The sequence below is a fragment of the Panthera onca genome, chromosome B1, assembly GCF_046562875.1.
Source record: "Panthera onca isolate mPanOnc1 chromosome B1, mPanOnc1 haplotype 2, whole genome shotgun sequence".
NCBI lineage: Eukaryota > Metazoa > Chordata > Mammalia > Carnivora > Felidae > Panthera > Panthera onca.
This window is the reverse complement of record NC_138342.1, coordinates 5088358-5107322: the sequence shown is the minus strand read 5'-3', so window position 1 is coordinate 5107322 and position 18965 is coordinate 5088358. Positions and strand designations below refer to the sequence as shown.

Sequence of the window (18965 nt, the reverse complement as noted above, 5' to 3'; positions counted from 1 at the left end):
CTTCTAAAGACGAAATACAACAGGGCAACCATGAGGTCCCATTGTCCCTTCTCCACAAAGAGCTCCCCCGACCTCCCTCCCAGGGGATGGGACTCGCCAGGGACCCCCGGATGGCCCCCCTTCCCCAGGGAGCCAGAGAGCTGAGGAATCTGCCACGGGCCACTTTCCACGGGCCACCTTCCACGGGCCACCTTACACGGAGCCCTCATCGCCCAAGGAAGAATGTGATGGTCAGAAATGGGAGAAATTCGCCTTTTCAGAAAACCATCGTGTTTTGTTTGTTTGTTTGTTTGTTTTTTAGCAGTGAAATTGAAAGGATACCAACCCGAGTTCTTTGCTCACTGACGTCATCAAGGCCACAGAATGAATGCTAGTGAGAAAAACAAAAAAAGGAACAAAAACTATAAAATAAGACCAAAAGAAAATGAGGTGGGGGGGGAAAGAAAAGAAAGAAAGATGTAAGACATGTGGTTTGGGATTCAGTGACACATTTCACAAGAACTAATGCATCGGGGTGGGGTTCGGAAGGAGGACAGGAAGTGAGCTTCAGAAGCTGACCTCACTGGGACCCCACCCTCCGGAAGGCCTCGGCACCCCCCCAATTGCGCCCCCCAACGCCCAGCTGATTCAGCCAGACGGGGAGGCCTTGGGTGAGGACATGTGGCTTTCTTCACCCCAGGACACTTTCTAAACAGGGAAGGACCCTCCGATGGTCACGGTCGGTGGCCCCCACCAAACACCGGACATGGCGGGCCCACCAGGATCAGGGGTTTCCACCCGGGGTCACAGGTCACCCAGACTGACCTGCCAACATGCAGAAGCCCTCCCGCAACACCATCCCTGCCCAGTCTCCTAAGAGATCATTGTTTAAAATCTTTTGTGCCATTCAGTGACTCTGCTTTCATTGTTTTTTATGTTTATTCATTTTTGAAAGACAGACAGAGACAGAGCATGAGCAGGGGAGGGGCAGAGAGAGAGGGAGACACAGAATCCGAAGCAGCTCCAGGCTCCGAGCCATCAGCACAGAGCTCGACGCGGGGTTCGAACCCACAAACCGCGAGATCATGACCTGAGCCGAAGTTGGACGCTCAACCGGCTGAGCCACCCAGGCGCCCCTCAATGACTCTGCTTTAAAAAAGAAAACAAAAAATACAGGGCTCCTGGGTGGCTCAGCGGGTTAAGCATCCGACTTCGGCTTGCGTCATGATCTCTCGGTTTGTGGGTTTGACCCCCACGTCGGGCTCCGTGCTGACGGCTCAGAGCCTGGAGCCTGCTTCCAATTCTGTGTCTCCCTCTCTCTCTGCCCCTTTCCCCCGATCATACTCTCTCTCTCTCTCTCTCCTTCAAAAATAAATTAATATTAAAAAAAAGAAAAAGGAAAAAAATAGCACGAAAACAGATGGCAAGGGAAAGGAAAAATTATACAGGTCAATTTGAAAGTACACTTCGCTTTCTTCACTCATGACCTGTTTTGCTCAAGAAGGAATGCTGCTCATTAGGTAGAACCTATCGGAGCATCATCGGGGGTTTTGAAAATCATTCTTTTTCCCCCCCAAAAAAGCAAGGTAATCGCATCCCTAAATTATTTATTGGAAAATTTAAAATCCAAAGAGGCAGCCACCAAGTTTCACACAAGTTTTAGAATCATTGGAAGTTGGAGCCGGACGGGACCTATGGAGTCACCCAGCTCTCATTTTCTTTCTTTCTTTTTTTAATGTTTATTTATTTTTGTGAGAGCGCAAGCAGGGGAGGGGCAGAGAGGCGGGACAGAGGATCCGAAGCGGGCTTTGCGCTGATAGCGGTGAGCCCTATGCGGGGCTCGAACTCAGGACTGTGAGATCACGACCTGAGCTGAAGTCGGAGGCTCAACTGACTGAGCCACCCAGGCGCCCCTCCCAGCTCTCATTTTCTACATAGGGACACTGAGGCCCAGGGAGGGAGAAGGGCCTGTGAGGACCACCCAGCAGGGTGTGGCTGGGAAGGGTTCCTGGCCACTGACATGAGCCACCGATAACGTGGCCGGAGTCACTTCCCAGGAGTGCCCATCGCACACATGCACGTTTGGGCGTTTCTTGTCCTATTGGCCGGACCAGGAGTCCACCTGCTATGTGTGCCAGCCTTGGGGACTCCTTTCTGGGACCAAAGGAGACAGACCAACCCGCACACATTTGCTTTGAGAAGAGAGTAAAAAAGAGGCAGAAAGGGGGGGGACCAAACATTGCCCAGTCCTCCTCCTAATCAAAAAGGCAGCCGGCGTTATTCTATGTGGGCCGATCCCACCTTTTAAAACTTTAACCGGCAGAACAACGGTGGCACGTTTTAAGTCTTTTTGCCATCAGGTCCTGCTCTGTGACCCATTTTGCCGACTCGAGTCCTAAAGCCACGCTGGGGGGCTGAGCGGGAGAACCAGCGTTGGTGACCCACTGACTGGTGTCGGGGCCTGGGGCTCAGACCTTCACATCCCCCCTCCCAGGTAGCCTCACAACCACAGAAGATGGGGAGCGCAGATCAGAACCCCCAGGCAGGAGCAGAGGGATAGATCCCCCAGTGGGCCAAGGTGCACCTGCCTGCAGAGCCAGCTTACGCCCAGGACGTTCTTGGATCGAATCATACAAAAGATCCCCTTGGGGCCTCAACATAGCCCCAGGAGGTCTCAAGGTGGCCATCCGGAAGATGGAGACGCCAGGAATGCGCTTAAATCAGAATCCCATAGGGGCTCCCCGGGGCTGTGGCGGGAGAACGGTCCCAATCCCTGTGCGCGAGCCCTCCAGCCGCAACCCTCTGCTGCCCCCCGGGGGACACCGCCGGTTGTGCGGGCCGGAGGCACTGAGTGGGAAGTGAGGACACAGGAAAGGGGGGTCCGCCTGTCCTGAGGGAAAGGAGAGGAAGCTTCTAAAAGTGGCTTAGCATCCGTAGAGCTGTCCTGTCTCCTTGGGCCCGCCGTGTTTGATTCCCTCCAGGACAGAGAGGGGCCGTCATCCCATTTTTACATATCCTCCCTGAAATCTGCTCTCCGGTGACTTCTGTGACTTTGTCCACGCACAGTTGGGAGTTGGGTTGGGAGCTGGCTTCCTCTCTCCTAGGACCCGCCTCGGAGACCTGAAGCCCACAGATGCCCTTTCTCCCTCCTCTTCTCCGGGGTGACTGCACATGAGCCTTTGAGATTCAGACGGGGATCCCCTCCTCATCGTCCCCGACGACCCCCGGACGGGGCTGGAGCCTTTGTGTGGCTCCCACGCGTGGACTTACCTCTGTGGCACACAGTGCACAATTACAGGCTCTGCCCTACTTGTCTGTCACTCATCTGGCAAAAGTGTGGGGATACCCCATCCCATGGTAAGAACGCTCTCGGATGAAGTGATGAATACAAGGGGGTCCCTGAGCCCAAGGAATCTGTGGTCACCGGGTGGACGTGCAGGAGGTGGTGAGGGCACAACAGAGATGCCACACACATGGTTGTGAGTGCCACTTGCTTGTCCGCCTAGACCAGCAAGGGGGGGGGGGGCTGCTGCTGGAGGGGCTGAGGGGTGGCCGTGGCACCTCCCAGCTGTGGGATCGGGGTCCGGTGTCTGAATCTATCTCAGGCCGGGTCTCCCCACCCATCAAGTGGTAGCAACCCAGAGAGACAAGTGGGGGGGCTCGGTGTCCACATGTGACAGGCCAGCCTTGCTCCCGGCTGGGAGGGCAGAGACTTCCAAGAACACACGACCTGGTTTTGGCTCACGGGAATCATCAAAGGGGAAGGCGTCCGCGGGACGTAACCGAGGTCCTCACTGGTGACGTCACCAGCCTGGTCAGCCCAACCTGGCTTATCAATCCAGAGACGGTCACCTTGTCCTTCCCAGTGAACTAGTGTCAGATGCGTTCAGCGGAAGGTCTTTTGGGGGGGGGTGGGGGGTGGGGAGGGGAAGGCATCCCCCCTACTCCATCCACACACACTAAGTTGGTCCCAAACTGCACTTCTCTTCCCCAGAAAAACATTTGAAGGAGCTACTTCTTTGGTGGGTGTGCCCATTGGGGGGGGGGGGAGCATGGGGCCGAGAAGGGAGGCGGGAGGAACAGCCTATCCTCTTGCATTGTAACACTGGAGCCCAGAAGGAAAAGGCCCCACGGTGACCCGTCACAGAAGGGAGCCTGGGGGGTGGGGGGAGAGGGTCCGAGCGCCCCACCTACCTTCTCCTCAAGCTCCTTCAGGTGTTTCTTCTGGACCTCCAGCTTACCCTCCAGCTCGCGGATTCTCTGAAACACATTACCTCACGCGTCAGAAAAAGTAAATTTCCCAGGTTCAAGATTTATTCTTTACTTTGATCATGGCGTAGTGCACGAGCAGAGAAGCGTGCAAACACAAGGGGGAGGCTTGACTGGCTTTTCTACGGGTGCAGACCTGTATCTCTAGCACCCAAATCAAGACAGAGGGGCGCCCTGGCACTAGGAGGGTCCCTCGGGCCTCCGACCTCCTCCACTGAAGATCGATTTGGCCTGTTCGTGAAGGCGCTCGGAATTGGAAATATACAGCGCAGACTCTTAAGATGGGATCCCTTTAAAACAAACGTCACGCCTGGACCGAGACAGGAGGTGCCCTGCACCGGCTCATAAAGACTGCGGATTCGAAGTGACATGAAATGATATACTTGGGCAAGATTAATCAGCTGGAGCCGGGCGGCTGGGGCAGAGGAAGCAGGGGCCATCCTACCACAGGCACCCCAGCCTCTTAGAAGCCCACTTAGCACCAGGTTCAAGGATGACCGACCAGCCCGGCTTGCTTAGCACATTCCTGGCTTTGCCCCTGAAAGTCTGGGGTCCCGGGAAACCCCTCCGTCCCGGGAAGCTGGACCAGGTGGTCACCCGCCTCATGCCCCTTGGGGCACTCGCCGCCCCCCCTCGGTGGTTTACAAATCCATTCCTTCCAGTTTCGCACAGTGTCCCACCCAGGTGTCCCACACGTGAGACCTTTTCCGGATGGTCACATGCCCAACAGTCACCCCTGAAGTGCTGGTACCCTGACCGCGGCCCAGCTGGTGGCGGCCTTGCCGGGCCTGAACGGAGATGGAGAACTCAGTCCTGGAGAGAAAGTGCTCAGGCTGGAGGGCGGGTGATTCAGGTCAGTCTAAATAAGCATGTGGCCTCCACGGACCCTTAGCCAGGCCTGGGGAAGCCTTCTGAGGGCTTGCGGATCGCTGTGCCCCCACCGGTTTCCAGCTCAGTTTCTGGGGGCCGATCCTGAGAAGCGGCGTCTCCAGCAAGTTCCTGAGTGATGCAGATGCTGCTTGTCTGGGGACCCACTTTGAGAACCACCTCTACGGACACTATGCCCGGGGCCCTAAGGAGTTTGTGGTCCAATCAGGGTTCAGACAGAAGCATTGATACGAGTACCGAGATGGGGCACTGAATGAACACAAACGTCACGGAGAAAACCAGGCAGGGGAGGGAAGGGGGCGGGGTGCTATCCTACGTGGGTGCCCCCGGCAGGTGCACTGGAGCCCAGAGGGCAGAACAGCGGGGGCACTGAGCCGTGGGGCTGGAGGGGCAGGAACAGGCGCAGCCCAGCCCAGGACTCACAGTGGTTCGACAGACTCCCAAGCAGAGGGAACTGGGTGTGCAGGGAGGGAGGGAGGAGGGGGACAGAGGCGGAGCTTGGAGGGTCTGGAATGTCCCCTTGAGGAGCTCAGAGACTTGGGGGAGTCATGGGGAGCCTGTGATGGGTTTCCAGCAGGGAAGGGATGAGAATTTGGTTTGGGAAAGATCACGCGGGTAGCAGAGAAGACACAGAAGATGGTTTGTCCTCAGAGATGAGGCCTTGGGCAAGTGATTCAACCTCTCTGGGCCTTGGTTTCCCGATCTGTAGATGGGGGGTCACAGTTTGCCCGCGTCTGAGGATCTAACAAGTGAATCTGAGCAAAGGGCTCAGAGCAGGGTTGGCACAGAGTAGGTACCCTGTCAAGGATCAGCAAACCCGGGCATTTCTAATTCTCTTCCACCTGAGGGAAGCCGTGTGGACCTCAGCGTGGCCGTGACCGTCCCCCAAGGATCCCCTCGCACGGTGAGGAGGCAGAGAGCACCCGAGAATGAACACAGAGCTCAGCTGGACTCTGGCCTGGGTCCTGCGCCCCAAGCTTTCCAGCTGGTGGATGTTAGGGAGTCACGTGATCTCTTGAATCGGAACCCTCTTCTCTAACATCTGCACAGTGACCCCAGCCCCCGAGGGTGAAACGGGGACCCTGGGGTGGGGCTGGGGGAAGGGCCTCCTACACTACCGCGCCACGTGGAGGGAGGGTGGCGCTTTACAGCTTTCAAAGGACTGGAGAAAATCCCCCAGGAACAACTTCTGGGCTTTGAGGAAGAGGTGCCTGGCCTCACAGCGTCGATATGCCGACGGGGGAGACGGTCAGGTAGTGAGAAGCGACAGGAAGGGAATAAATCAGGGGGGACAGCTAGTTACACAGGGCAGTAGGACCGGCGGCTCTCGGGGGTACGTCTGAATGGAAGCCGTATGACAGAAGAAGCCTGTCCCTCGCAGGGCACAGCAGGTGCCAGCCCGGGTCACAGTGGGGAGGGGACACAGTCAAGAGGGCCAGGCCACACGCAGCCTTGGATTCTAGTCCAAGGATAAGGGGACAACTGGGGGACTTCAAGTAGGGGACAGCCCCTTCCCAGTCCTCAGGTGTCAGGGTCCCCAGCAGAGCTGGCCCAGGTCCTCGGCCCCCCACTCTCAAGCTCCCTGTTATCATTGCCAGGCGTGACTCTACAAGGCCAAGGTTTGTCTTCTCCCTTCTCCCTTCATAGCAAAGGTCGTCTGGGTGGGGAAGGTCAGGTGTGGCAGATATTAACTCATATGTGTTCAGCTCTTAGTTTGTGGCACACACTTTTCCCAGCACTGCATATAAATTCTCCACTGACCCCCGCTCAACATGCTGCTCTCACTGTCCCCATTCTACAGGGGAGGACGACACTGAGGCTCGGGTTACACTGTAAGTGGGGGCTGGATTTGAATCCAAACCTGTCTGACCCAAGGGCCTGTCCTCCTAACCCCATAGCTTTCCGCATATAACCAACGCACTGCATTTTACGTTCCTAGAAGGAAAAAAAAAAAATCACTGTGATGCATGTTTGAAATGCTCGGGCCCTTAACCCTCTTTTCTCTTTGGGGGAAAAAAATGCAGATTTTTCAGTACTATTATTTTTTTTAATGTCGAATGTCTGAAGACCCTATCAAATTAGAACAGACCATTGCAAAAAGCAAGCCGGAAACTCAAGGAGTTAGTCCGATGTGGAGAGCAGAGCATTGGACGTGAACTCAGAGGTGGCCACAAGTGGAAGGGCCACACTGTTCTTGGGGGCTGGCCTTTATCCAGCTGCTTCGGCCACTGGGCCTCTGTTTCCCCATCTACCAAACTGGGCTGAAGACTTACAAATTGGGGCATTCTGTACAAACTGGTGTTTGGGCGATGTTCATTACAACTACCAGGTCAGATTTTTTTAAATCCTACATACGGCGGGTGCTACTTTTGAAAACTCTGGCTTATAGACCTCAAGCATGGTGGCCCTGTTCCCACCCCAGGGCCTTTGTACGTGCTGCTCTCTGCACAGAGCCTTTCGTGTCGTCTTAACCCTGTCTGACATCGTTGGCACTTATGTGTGCTGCGAGTGTCCCTCACTGGATTACAGGAACATGCTCTCCATGAAAGCAGCGACATCGCTCACTGCCCCGGCCCCAGTAGCCGGACCCGTGCCTGGCACATGATAGGTGCTCGGCAGGTAAATAACCGTTGAAGGGAAGCAGGAAGCCGCAAAACCTCGCTTTTACCGATGCCCTGTTGTCCCTGGGCTTGCTGTAAGGACACCCTCCCCTCTGCTCAGGCATCAACCCCCCCACGACCCAACTCCAGGAAATTCTGTTCCAGGGAACAGACGTGCTGTGAAGTCTGAGCGCCTTTTTCGAAGGCACCGAGATGCCGGCCGGGGCTCCCATGTCTGGTGCGGTTACACGTGTGGCGCTCGGCAGGGAGGGGGGGCCGTCTGGGATAGGCTTGCACCACACAGGGACGGTTTGGCCAAGCATTTCCACCTGCGGGGTGACAAGCACGGGACCCTCAAGGCAAAGCCTGGCGGTGGCACCGCTCCAAGCTGCCCGGAGGACAGATGGAGAAGCTGAAGCCGGAGCGTCAGGACCTGCCATCGATTCGGGAGCCGAGCCCAGGGCAGCGAGGAGTTGGGCCCTGCCCTCTGGATTCCATGGCACATCGTGACGGAGGAGGGGGCTCACCTGGGCTGGGCTGACTCGGCAACAGGGTGAGGAAAGGAGGGCAAGAAGGAAGGAGAACGCATGTCCTTCCAGAACCAACGAAGGGAGGAGACCCTGCTGTGAACAGAACGGTGCCCCCCAAATTCTAGGCTGAAGCCCAGCTCCCAGCATGACTGTATCTGGAGATGCGACCTTCAGGTGATGGTAAGGTTAAGAAGGTTAGTGGAGGTCATAGGGTGCGTCCCTGATCTGGTAGGACTGGGGGACTTCTAAGAAGAGAACGATCTCCCTCCGACCTGCTCTCCCTCTCTTCCTCGTCCTCCTTTGTCCCCCTTTCCCTACCTCGGGCACCCCTGGCCATTTGAGGGCACAGAAGGAGGCCGTCTGTAAGCCAGGAAGAGTCCTCACCAGCAACCGAATCAGCCAGCCTCTGGCTCTTGGACTGCCAGCCTCCAGAGCCGTGAGACACAGACGCACGTTCGAGTCCTGCCCGCGGCGTTTTGTTACGGTTCCCCGGGCGGATGGAGGCGGGACCTTGCTCCCCTCTGCTCACAGCCCCGGATCTCTGTTGACGACTAGCCCAAACTGAGCGAGTTGAAGCTGCACGGAAATCACCTGGGAATCTTGTCAAAGGCAGCATCCGATTCGGCAGGTCTGGGGTGGACCCGGGGGTCTGCATTTCTAGCAGCTTCCAGGTGACGCCACCGCCGCTGGTCCACGGACCACACTTTGAGTAGCAGGGATGGACGGAGACGGGGCTGTTCTACAAAGGGGAGGGTCTTCCTTTTACTGAACACCCACCATGCTCCAGGCACTAGCTAATCGATCCGTATGTCTTGCCTCCTCCAAGCCTCAGAGGGGCGTGCCATTCAGTGACTTTGTCAATGTCGCCCGCCACACGCAGACCCGCGTGTTTTCATAGAAGCCTACCCTGTACCTTCAGCACAATTTTCAACTCATTTGGAGAGGATCCGGAGACAGTGGAGCACAATTTGCAGTGCTGGGTCAAGCCATTAACTTTCTCCACGCTTAGGTACGTGAGAAAAGTAAAAGGAAGTGATGTGTCCCATGTGATCCTAGCTGACACTCCAAAACCCTCCTGTTAAAAATGGTTTTTCTCTCTTAGGGGGTCCCAGTCCTCAATCTCCCTACGCGGGCAGCTTGGATTTCTTCCTTTTTTTTTTTTTTTCTTTTTCTTTTTTAAAACACCCAGCTCCCTTCCTTTCTTGGCACACGGGACACCGTGCGTTCCCCAGGAGTCACGGCCAAATGCCGCAATGCCCCGTGTCTTCAGGATGTGCTCACTGGCCCCTCGTACATTCCAGACTTAGACCGTCAGAAGCACTTCCGTGAGATTGGGGCCCTCGAGTCGGGTAATGACCTCTCGGTTCAAACACACGCATGCCGCTCTGCTTTGAGCTGGGTTCTCTGAACAACGCCTCCATTCACCGCACGGTCAGCAGGCCCCACCAATGAAGCCCGGTGATGGACATAAGATACCAGCCAGCATCGGGCTCCTGCTCACCCTCTACACTGGCAGTAAAAATAGCCGCCTACCCTTACTGGGAGCACTTCACCCGTGAGAGTCCATTTAAACCTTACAACATCCCAATGAGCAGGCGTTATTACCATCCTCAGGAGGAGACTGAGGCTCAGATAGGTCAAGTCGCTTGGCCAAGGCCACACAGCTAGTAGGAGAATAGGGTTCAGAGCCGTACCGTCTGCTCGCAGCGTTTGTGTTTTTAAGCACTCTGTCACCCCAAGCTGACGGCGCCATGTTGCGCTGCCGTCTGAAAAGCTACTTATCCCCCCTTGAGGACCACCGGGCATCTTCCTATTTATCTTCAGACCCGGCTCAGTAACGCCCTGCACTGGGCGCCTCGCCAGCCTTGCGGAAGGAGACCCTTCCCTGCACGTCTTCAGCAGGTGCATTCTGGCGCAACAGCCTCAGCCACAAGAGTTGGTCAGGATCTGTGCTGTGTTTGGGGTCCCCACCGGGCTGGGGGTGCCCCAGGCCACTTGTCACTGTTGATGTGACAGTAACAGAGGCGGCTCAGTGACAGTGTTCTCAAAGGCAAACGCCCACGCCAATATCCCTGCGCCAGGATCTCCTTGATGGTAACTGACCGTAAGCCCCTCCTCTCCCTCCCTCTCTTTCCTCCCCTTCCCTCCCCGCTCCGCCCTGCAAGGCTGACAATCACTCTGGTCACTGTCACCTGCAAATTCTTGGTCTCCATCCCAGTGGCCTCTCCTGAACCAGCAACTGCCCCACCTACTTGGGGCCACGGGGATTCCTAGTCCTCCCTTCTGTCTCCGCCCCTCCCGCGGTCCTCATGTGAGCAAAGGTGGCCTGACTCTCTTCTCCCCTCAGCACCGTCACCCCCCGACCCTGCGTGAGGGCACAAAGCTTCACCACTGTTTCCTCCTCCCCGCCCCCACCCCCCAGACCCTGCTCAGAAGCATGAGCCTCCCCCTCGCCCGCTGGTCTGTATCCTGGCCTCACTCGTCCCTTCTGCACATCGGACCTTCTCAGTCAGTGGATGGATGCCTTTCCCTTCTCCTCCCTCCTTCTCCAGCCTCTCCATCCCCTTTCCCCTTGCTGTTCCAACCTGATCAGGAACCTCCCTAGTCGTGAAGACTCCCTCTCCGTCTACACAGGCTGTGTGTGCGAACGCGTGTGCACTCTGGAGGCACGCTGCTTCCGGGCAGATGAGCAGAGGCTGCCGGCACAGAGCAGGCAGCGCGGGGACGGGGGCCACAGCCAGGCGGGGGTCCCAGGGGCTGCCTGCGTGCCCTTTCAGCCAAACCAAGTCTTGAATGAAGAGCCCTCCCAGCCTGTTGGCCCCCCTTCCCTCACCACCTCCTCTCTCTCTCTCCTGCACCACGTGCAGTCTGTGTCCCCTTGTGCCTTCCCGAATCCCCTGGGGCCTGTGCCGTCTTCAGACACGACTCTCCCCTGCCCCTTCCTGACGCATCTGCCTGCTCTGCCTGCCGTGACGTCGCCTCCTCCCCCTGGTCACCCAGGTCCTTTCTCACTTTTGGGACCCCCGCCCCCCACCACCGCTAGCTGTGTGACCTTCAGGCACTCGACTTAACCTTCTTGAGCTCTAGTGTTCGCATCGAGAATGGACATCATCGTCCCCACCCTGCAGAGGGGGAGGGCGGCAGTCAAGGGTCGGCAACCGTGAGCGCTCAAGTGTCAGCATGCTGCTGCCACCTCTTTGTCCCCATGGTCACCCTGGAGGCCTTGCAGCCAAGCCCACGTCACTCACACAGGACCCCAAACCTCGGAATACACTTAGGTTTTCGGAGTTAACAACTAATAGGGCCTCCGGGTCCAGGGCTCAGATCGGCCATCGTCACGACATACAGCAAAAGAGCAAACGGCTCAGCAATGCCTCTTGGCTTTAAGAACCTGATTTTTAGGGGTGCCTGGGTGACTCAGGAGGTTAAGCGTCCGACTTCAGCTCAGGTCACGATCTCACAGCTCGTGGGTTCGAGCCCCGCGTCGGGCTCTAGGCTGACAGCTCGGAGCCTGGAGCCTGCTTCAGATTCTGTGCCTCCCTCTCTCTCTGCCTGTAACCCACTCGCATTCTACCTGTCTCTCTCTCTCTCTCAAAAATAACTAAACACTTAAAAAAAAAAAAAGAACCTGACTTTCAAATAGAACACAGATGCAGGAGGTGGGGGACCCAGGGGACCCCCGGCCTCGGTTTGCATCACCGCTCAGCCAGGGGGCGGGCCCTATCCTTGAAATCAACGCGCATCAGAAAAACGGTTTGCGGACCTCGCTCCGCTTTGCCAGGAATGCACCTGCCATGTTGGGAGAACACGCCTCACTGCACGGAAGCTCGCTTCGCTGCCAGCCGCCCATCCAACACGCCTGGAGCACCCAGGGGCCCGTCGGAGGGGTCCGAGGCTGGGAAGAGGGCAAGGGGCACCCGGCGCCAGCCACCTGCCCCTCACCTGCTGGGCCTGCTGCAGTAGTTCCATGCGCTCCCGCAGAACCTGGCTGTCGAACTCGCGGCTCTGCCTCAGGATCTGCCTGCGCACTTTCTCCACGGCGGCCTGCAGATCCTCCCGCTGGCCCTCGCTCAGCGCCTCGCTGGCCCTCCGCCCCGGGTCCTGCTGCAGCGCGTTGTACAGCGTGGCCTCCAGCTCCTGGATTTTCTGAGTGGCCCAAATCACACAGACAGCGCAAGGTCACAAACGGGTCGACAGTGACGGCCGGGACACTGCAGCTGAGGGAGGCAGAGCTGAGGAGCTCAGGCAGGGAGGGGAGGCGTGCGGGGTCGGGGCACGGGGCGGGGGGGGGGGGCGCCTCGTCGAGCAGCCAGCAGACACGGGTGGCGGGGAGCGAGGGAGCCCCTTTCAGGCCCCGGGCGCAGCAGCTTTTGGAGAACATGTCTCGCTCCATTCGATCGAGATGCCCTACTCTGTGCGGGAGGGGACCAGGGCAGGAAGAAGAAATAATCGTAACCGCCCCGCAGAGCGTGTGATTCAAGAGACTTTTCCTTTTATCCTCGGCCCCCAATGCATTCTCCCCGCTCCTCGGGAACAAATCTCCCCTTTGATCATGGGCGTCAGCGGGGGAGATATGGGTCAAATTGCACCCGCGTGGTTTTCAGCCAGCTAGCGAGGAATGCAATGTCCACCCACAGCAAATAGTAACCACGTTCTAACCGTGCCCTCCCCGCAAGACACCGCGTGTTAGCAAAGCGGATGAGAGGTTAGTGGCCGGTCGAAGGCACCTCGTGAAAGGCAAGAGTTTTAATCGTTAGAGGAAGCTATTTCTTCCCAACTTCACCGTAAGACACTTAAAATATAGTTACCTCATGGGAATATCTAGGGACAAAAGAGAGAATTATCTCCTTCTCTGCCTCCCTATATCCGCCCCCCACAGCGTCCTCGGATGCCAACCCCGTCGTGGGTCAGGCTGCTGGGTCTGCATCCGCACCAGTAACTTCCCCACCTACCTAGGCCTCGGGGATTCCAGCTCAGGGACCTTAGGGGCTAAGGAACGGTTCCTTGTCTTCCCGAGACCAGACAGACCGGTCTTTAGTTTGGGTGGAAAGTGCCAAACAGAGGCGAGAGGTGGCTTGAGGCCGCCCCTCTAGCCTGCGTGGCTGTGTGGACCCCCCCGGGGAGGTTCCAGACCCATCAGGCCAGGCCTAGTCTTAACCAACAGACATAATCACCTTCCCCTCTCCCAACCCCAGAAGGTGGGAGTCTGCCCTCCGGCCCAGCCCAGGGGTCCCCATGCGGGGTGCACAGGGAGCCTGCCTGTCCCTGTGCCCTGCTGGCTCACCCCCTCCCCGTTCAAGATCTGTCATCAGCTTCCAGCCAGGATCCCACGCCCCCCAATTCCAGAAGCTCCCTTGTGGACCTGCCCCATTTCAGAGCAATGTCAAAGGCACACAGGCCAGCAACGTGGCACCTGCCGTCCTCACTCCTGCCCGGGCACACGACACTGTCACCCTCTGGTAGCGTGGCATTCCCCTGACTGTTCAAGTCACTCCAACACGGCATCAGAATGCAACCTCGTCACGTGCCTGAAATCCCACCCGAGTCTCTGGAACGGTCTGGGACTGCACGTAGTTCCTACAGCGTGGCAGGGTCAGCACGCCCAGGGGCCTCCTCTGCAGAAGCAGGACTCTGAGGGTCCCCCAGGGCCCTCCTGCCGATGGTGCTTAGACAGCCAAGCGTGGACACCAAGCTTTTCCAAAATGTGTTGAAAATCGCCAGTCCCGCACGATGTCCCTTGAAAAGATGGCCCACGAACCATCTGACAATTGACAATTTCCTTGCTTATGATCCTCTCGGAGCCCCGGCCCACCCATCAACGTATTCAAGGACTGAAGAAGCCCTTCGGGGTTTTCCGAACTTATTCGGTTGCCTTGAGAGCCTGTGAAGCCCTCCCAACTCCCCGCTCCTCGGGAACAAGGGAACACAAGTCACGTTGCGCGGAGATTTCCGGAAGTGCTCGGGGAGGCAGTGCCGCGTGACAGACGGTGCGTGACGCCGGGAAAGGCGTTCACCGAAAGACCAAGGGTGGGCAGAGTCGAGGCAAAACCAGCGAGGGAAGGGAAGGAGGCAACCCTCCATGGGGCTCACGCTCAGCAGGGCCCTCAACACCGTTATAGAGTCGTGTGCCCGCAAGTAAGCCCTGGACGGCAAACGTCAGACCCAGCAAGGCTCAATCCACCGGCCTACTCCCTCTGGGCTCCATACCGTCCACACTCCCAGGCAGGCCAAGGGCCTCAAGGAGGCAGGCGAGCCCTCACCCCCAGCATCTCCTGTCTGCACCAAGCCCGGGCCACCTGCTCTCCATCTTCCGGACATGCTCATGGAAACGAGGGTTGGAAAGTCATTTTTCACGTGTTGACTCTGTAGGTCACAGGCACTAACCCATTTTGGAAAATAATTTCAACCACAAATGACCCGGGCAAAGACTGACTCGCGGCTTTGGGTACAACACCGCTTCTTCCTGCAAGATGTGACCCTGAGCTCTCTCGCTCTCTGTGCTGTGGGGACACCCTGGCGGTGCCCCTCCTGTCTCCCGGTCTCACTCGGTGCCAGGAGTGTCCTCAAAGCCCTATGACATATGATCCTGGGCATGATCCCATTTGAAGCTACTCACCGGGAAGCCCGGAACAGATTGTGTGACCCACATGCAATATTGCACAGGACCTCACGGCAGGTCCCTCTGGCTCTAACGATCACCTGCCTCTGCTCAGTGCTCTGCCTCTGTGTTCCTTGGTGACTGACCCTCGTTCCTGTTTCCGGGAAAACTTGCTTGGCAGGAGGGTGATGCATAAATAAGTATTTAAGTACAACCACACACAGAAGAGAGACGCTTTCTTCTCACACATCTCAAACGACTACTGGCATTGGATGTGCATGTGTAAAGAAACCATCAGGGTAACTTTTTGAAAATCACGCTTGATTGGGAGAAAAAAAACAATTTCTCGGTACGGTCCTTCCGGTCAGGACAGAGACAGGGCATTTTGATGGCGTCCACGCGGCCCTTGTAAGACCCCTAAACGCGGTGCCAGCCCCGAAGGGAAAAACAGCCCCTAAGGGTGAGTTCAACGAGCCAAAGCATCCAACCCGCGTCTGGTCCTACCAGGTAAGCCTGGTCCAGGGCCTCCTTCCTGTAGTCCAGCTCTTCCTCCAGGTAGCCCTTCTGCCTGCTGAACAGGTCCTGAAAAGGGGAGGCCCCCCCAAGATCAAGATCAGCGTGAGAACTCATCACAGGGAAGATCTTCAGAGCTCACGTGATCACCTCTGCTAGAGAGTGGCAGTCCCACCAAGCCGGGGACCCGCCAGGTGCTCAGGCGAGGAGGGAGGCGATGGTCTGCCCCAGGAACCGTGATCCCACCCCCTCCCGGCTTCCCTTCCACGACCGCAAGGACGTGACACCCCTCCCACCCGGTGGCCAAGCAGGAATCCTTCTCAGTTCCTCTTGTCACGTCCCGGTGGCCCCTGAAGACCGTCGCAACAGTTCCCAGATGAGGCTCTTCCCCCCCCACACACCAACAGCATCACCTCCCCACCTTCTGACCGGTCTCCTTGCTGTGCGTGCCCTCCCCCCCACCCCCTGCACCCACTGGCTCACTCTTTTAGTCCCTGCATGCACCATGCATCCTGAAGGCAAATCCCCAGGACTGACTTGAGACTTTCAAGGTGACGATTGGTCTACTGCAGTCCCTTGACTTTACAGATGAGGAAACAGGACCAGAGAGGACCAGTGCCTTGCCCTGGATGCCCCAGTGCTCTGGTGGCAGAGGGGGGACCAGTTTCCAAGCCAGGACTCTCTCACACCACTTGGCTGGTGTGAAGCTCATCCTTCTACCTCCCGTTCTCACCTCTCGTTTCTACTTGCAAAACTTGAATTGGTCTTTGAAGGCTCTCGGGAGCCACTTCTTCTGGGAAGCCGTCTCTGACAGCCCCAGGCTGGGGAACTTGGAACCCCCACTTGGCAATAAGGACGCCAGGGTCCAGTGCCACGTTCCCAAACTCTCATGGCCATTAAGGGGGCCAGCAAAGTCGGGAGGCCCAGCTGTGTGTCTCCGAGGCCGCTGGGCCCAGTGCCCCGGCATCAGCACACGCCCATCCTGGTGTCCTCGGGCTACACTGTGGCTGTCAGCTCATGAGCACACGTCCCCCAGGCTTGTGAGCTTGGCCCTCGAGGCAGGGACCCCGCGTATTCATTACCAGACCTCTAATCCTGGCATGGCGCCTGGGATAAAGAGCCTCCAAAAATACGTATGAAGTGAATGACCGAGCGAGTGGATGAGTAAGCCAATGGATGACAATTACCCAGAACGGCCACTGGGGCAAAAGCAAAATTTAGAAACGCGTGCAAATAAATGCGCGCGAAAAGACACGAGAAGCCGTCCTGGGAGGGAAATTGTCTGAACCCTTTCCACCCGCCTGCCTCCCAGAGGGCTAAGTCTTTTACCTTCTCCTTCTCCAGATCCAGCATCTTCTGGGTCAGGGCCGCCTCAGTCCCCTCTATTTGCTTCAGCCACTGGAAAACAGCAGGGACAGAGGGACACACGTGAGAACCAGTGCTGCCCGGGGGCCTTTCACCCCAGCCGCGTGTGTAGGGGGCCTCCTCCTCCACTCGGCTCCTGGCCTCCTCGTCCCATCCTGGGGCAGTGGGGGGCCTCGAAACAGAATTTCTTAGTCTGTACAGATGTTTGGCTTTGACAGGTGTTTGCTCAGGGATCAAGTGGATCATGGATGTGTGTGTGTGTGTGTGTGTGTGTGTGTCCAGGAGGGAGTCAGTGTGCATTCAGTGGGAGCCTGACTCGGTGCCCAGCGGGCCCGCTGAGTGTCACCGAGGTCTAAGGTGTGATGGGGGCTTCATGCTGAGGATCTCATCCAGCCCTTCAGGCCCAGCCCACGGCATAGGCAGCCTGGGAGGACATGGCTGCCTAGTTAGGTCGCTCGTGCGAGGTCCCACAGGTGGGCCATGGGGATTTCTAACCCAGCCCTCAAGTCTGCACCCCTGCGGCGGCAGCCCCGAGCGGCGAGGTGCACCGGGGGGTGAGGGGTGTGCTGAGCACCAGGGCGTGGGTGGGCGGAGGCAGGTGGGCGAGCGCCTGCCGAGGGCAGGTGCCAGGGGCAGGGGGCAGTCTGCCTCTTCTTGGGTCTGGGCTGGGAGGTGGGCAGCTGTTTCTCTGGATGGAGGTACATAGGTATGTCTTTAGGAGGAGCCCACCTAAGAGATGGGCTGCTGGGTGGACCCGGGGGGGGTGGTGGGCTGGGGGTGTCCGTGTGTGGCAGTGTGCATGAACGTGTGCATTCAGCGGGACAGACAGCCTCCTTGCCTCCAGCCTGGGGACCACGCCCCTTTCCGGGCGTCCCAGCCTCCCTCGGCTGCCGTGTGATCCTCCTGGCTTTTTCCTCCTCCCTGGTGGCTGAAGCTTCTCGTCCCCTTGGGACCCTGCCCTTGGCTTTCCCCCCTCGCCTCCCTGGGGATTCTACCTGTCCCTGTGTCCCCTCTGCTCTCCAGCCCAGACCGCCCCATGGCATCTCCCTCTGATGCCTCCCTGGCCTCCCCGGTCCCTCTGTGGGGGAAGAGCCCCATTTCACCCAAACCAGGAAGTAGGGAGCAGCCTCGATTCCACCTTTTCCTCCCCTTCCCATGCATTGGGTCCACCTCCTCCTGGTTCAAACACCCACCCGCTGCACAACCACGGCCACCGTCACTCCAGCCTCCCGTCTGGACCCAGAGCCCTCTCTGCTCTCAGGCCCTCGCGTCCTCTCAAAAATCTGCTTCCACTTAAAGCCCTCAGGGACAGCCCATCGCTCCTGGGGGCCACCAAGCCCAGTCTTCATTCACCTCAGGGCCTCTGCACCTGCTTCTCCCCCTGCCTAGAGCATCACCACCTCCCGCACACCAGCCTCAGCCCCAGGCCTTCACCGAGGTCACACCGACTCAGCCTCAGGCCACATTAGCTGTTGTCTCCTCCTGGAAGCTTGCCCTGCTTCCTGAGTCCATGGGGTCAGGTGCCCTCTGGGATCCCTGTGTCATCCTGTGAACGGATCTCACGGCACTCACCTGACGGATTGCTGTTGTCTGTTTCCCTCCCACAAAAGCCCGAAGGTGGGGACCACATCAGACATGGTCTGTTACACTTCCTTACCCTGCACGGGCCCCAGCACGAAGCATGTGCCCAACAAACATTTTGCTGAACGAGAGCAGACGTGACAATGTGGAGGTCTGGGAGGGGGTGTGCTGGCTCCGTGGAGGAAACAAGACTAGATACAGCTGTGATCACACAGGGTCCCCCCAACGTCTTGGGCACCCAGAGCCAGCAGCAGAAGCAGGCGCCCAGAATGGAGCATTTCATTAGATGTTAGGAGGCTGTGCAATGTCTCAGAAATAGATCGGCATATTTTTGGCGGGAAATGACACATTTCATTTTGAATACCCTAATGCAAGCAGTCATAAAATGAATAAAGTCTAAATGGAAAAAAAAATTGAAAAATCCAGTTTTGAATCATGACAGCAAGCAACTCTCAGAATAGGCTTTACAGAATATGGTGTCCAGTCTTTTCTTCCTGTTAAAGAGATGTGACATGCCTATTATGCGTAGAAAGAAAAAACAATTTTGACAAGTGCTTTTCAGCAATTGAAAGAGTAACATGAGGGCAGAAAACGCTGGCCATGAGCATCCTGGGCATGTGAGGTCACGAATTTCCCATCAAA

The 18965-nt window shown here is 57.4% G+C and overlaps 1 protein-coding gene across 9 annotated transcripts in view; it reads right to left on the bottom strand.

The window, feature by feature from the left end:
- LOC132692732 (janus kinase and microtubule-interacting protein 1) overlaps window positions 1-18965 on the bottom strand; it is a 249392-nt gene that overhangs the window by 115678 nt on the left and 114749 nt on the right. For 7 of the 9 annotated variants that reach the window (XM_078446276.2, XM_078446275.2, XM_078446278.2 and 4 more), the window contains 5 exons: window positions 16707-16775; window positions 15369-15446; window positions 12209-12412; window positions 4174-4239; window positions 326-370 (listed from right to left, as the gene is read on the bottom strand). In XM_078446276.2, the coding sequence (XP_078302402.1) occupies window positions 326-370; window positions 4174-4239; window positions 12209-12412; window positions 15369-15446; window positions 16707-16775 (462 nt within the window). Of the gene's footprint in view, window positions 1-325; window positions 402-4173; window positions 4240-12208; window positions 12413-15368; window positions 15447-16706; window positions 16776-18965 lie in introns of all 9 variants that reach the window. The other 2 variants (XM_078446277.2, XM_078446279.2) reach the window with 1 other exon arrangement.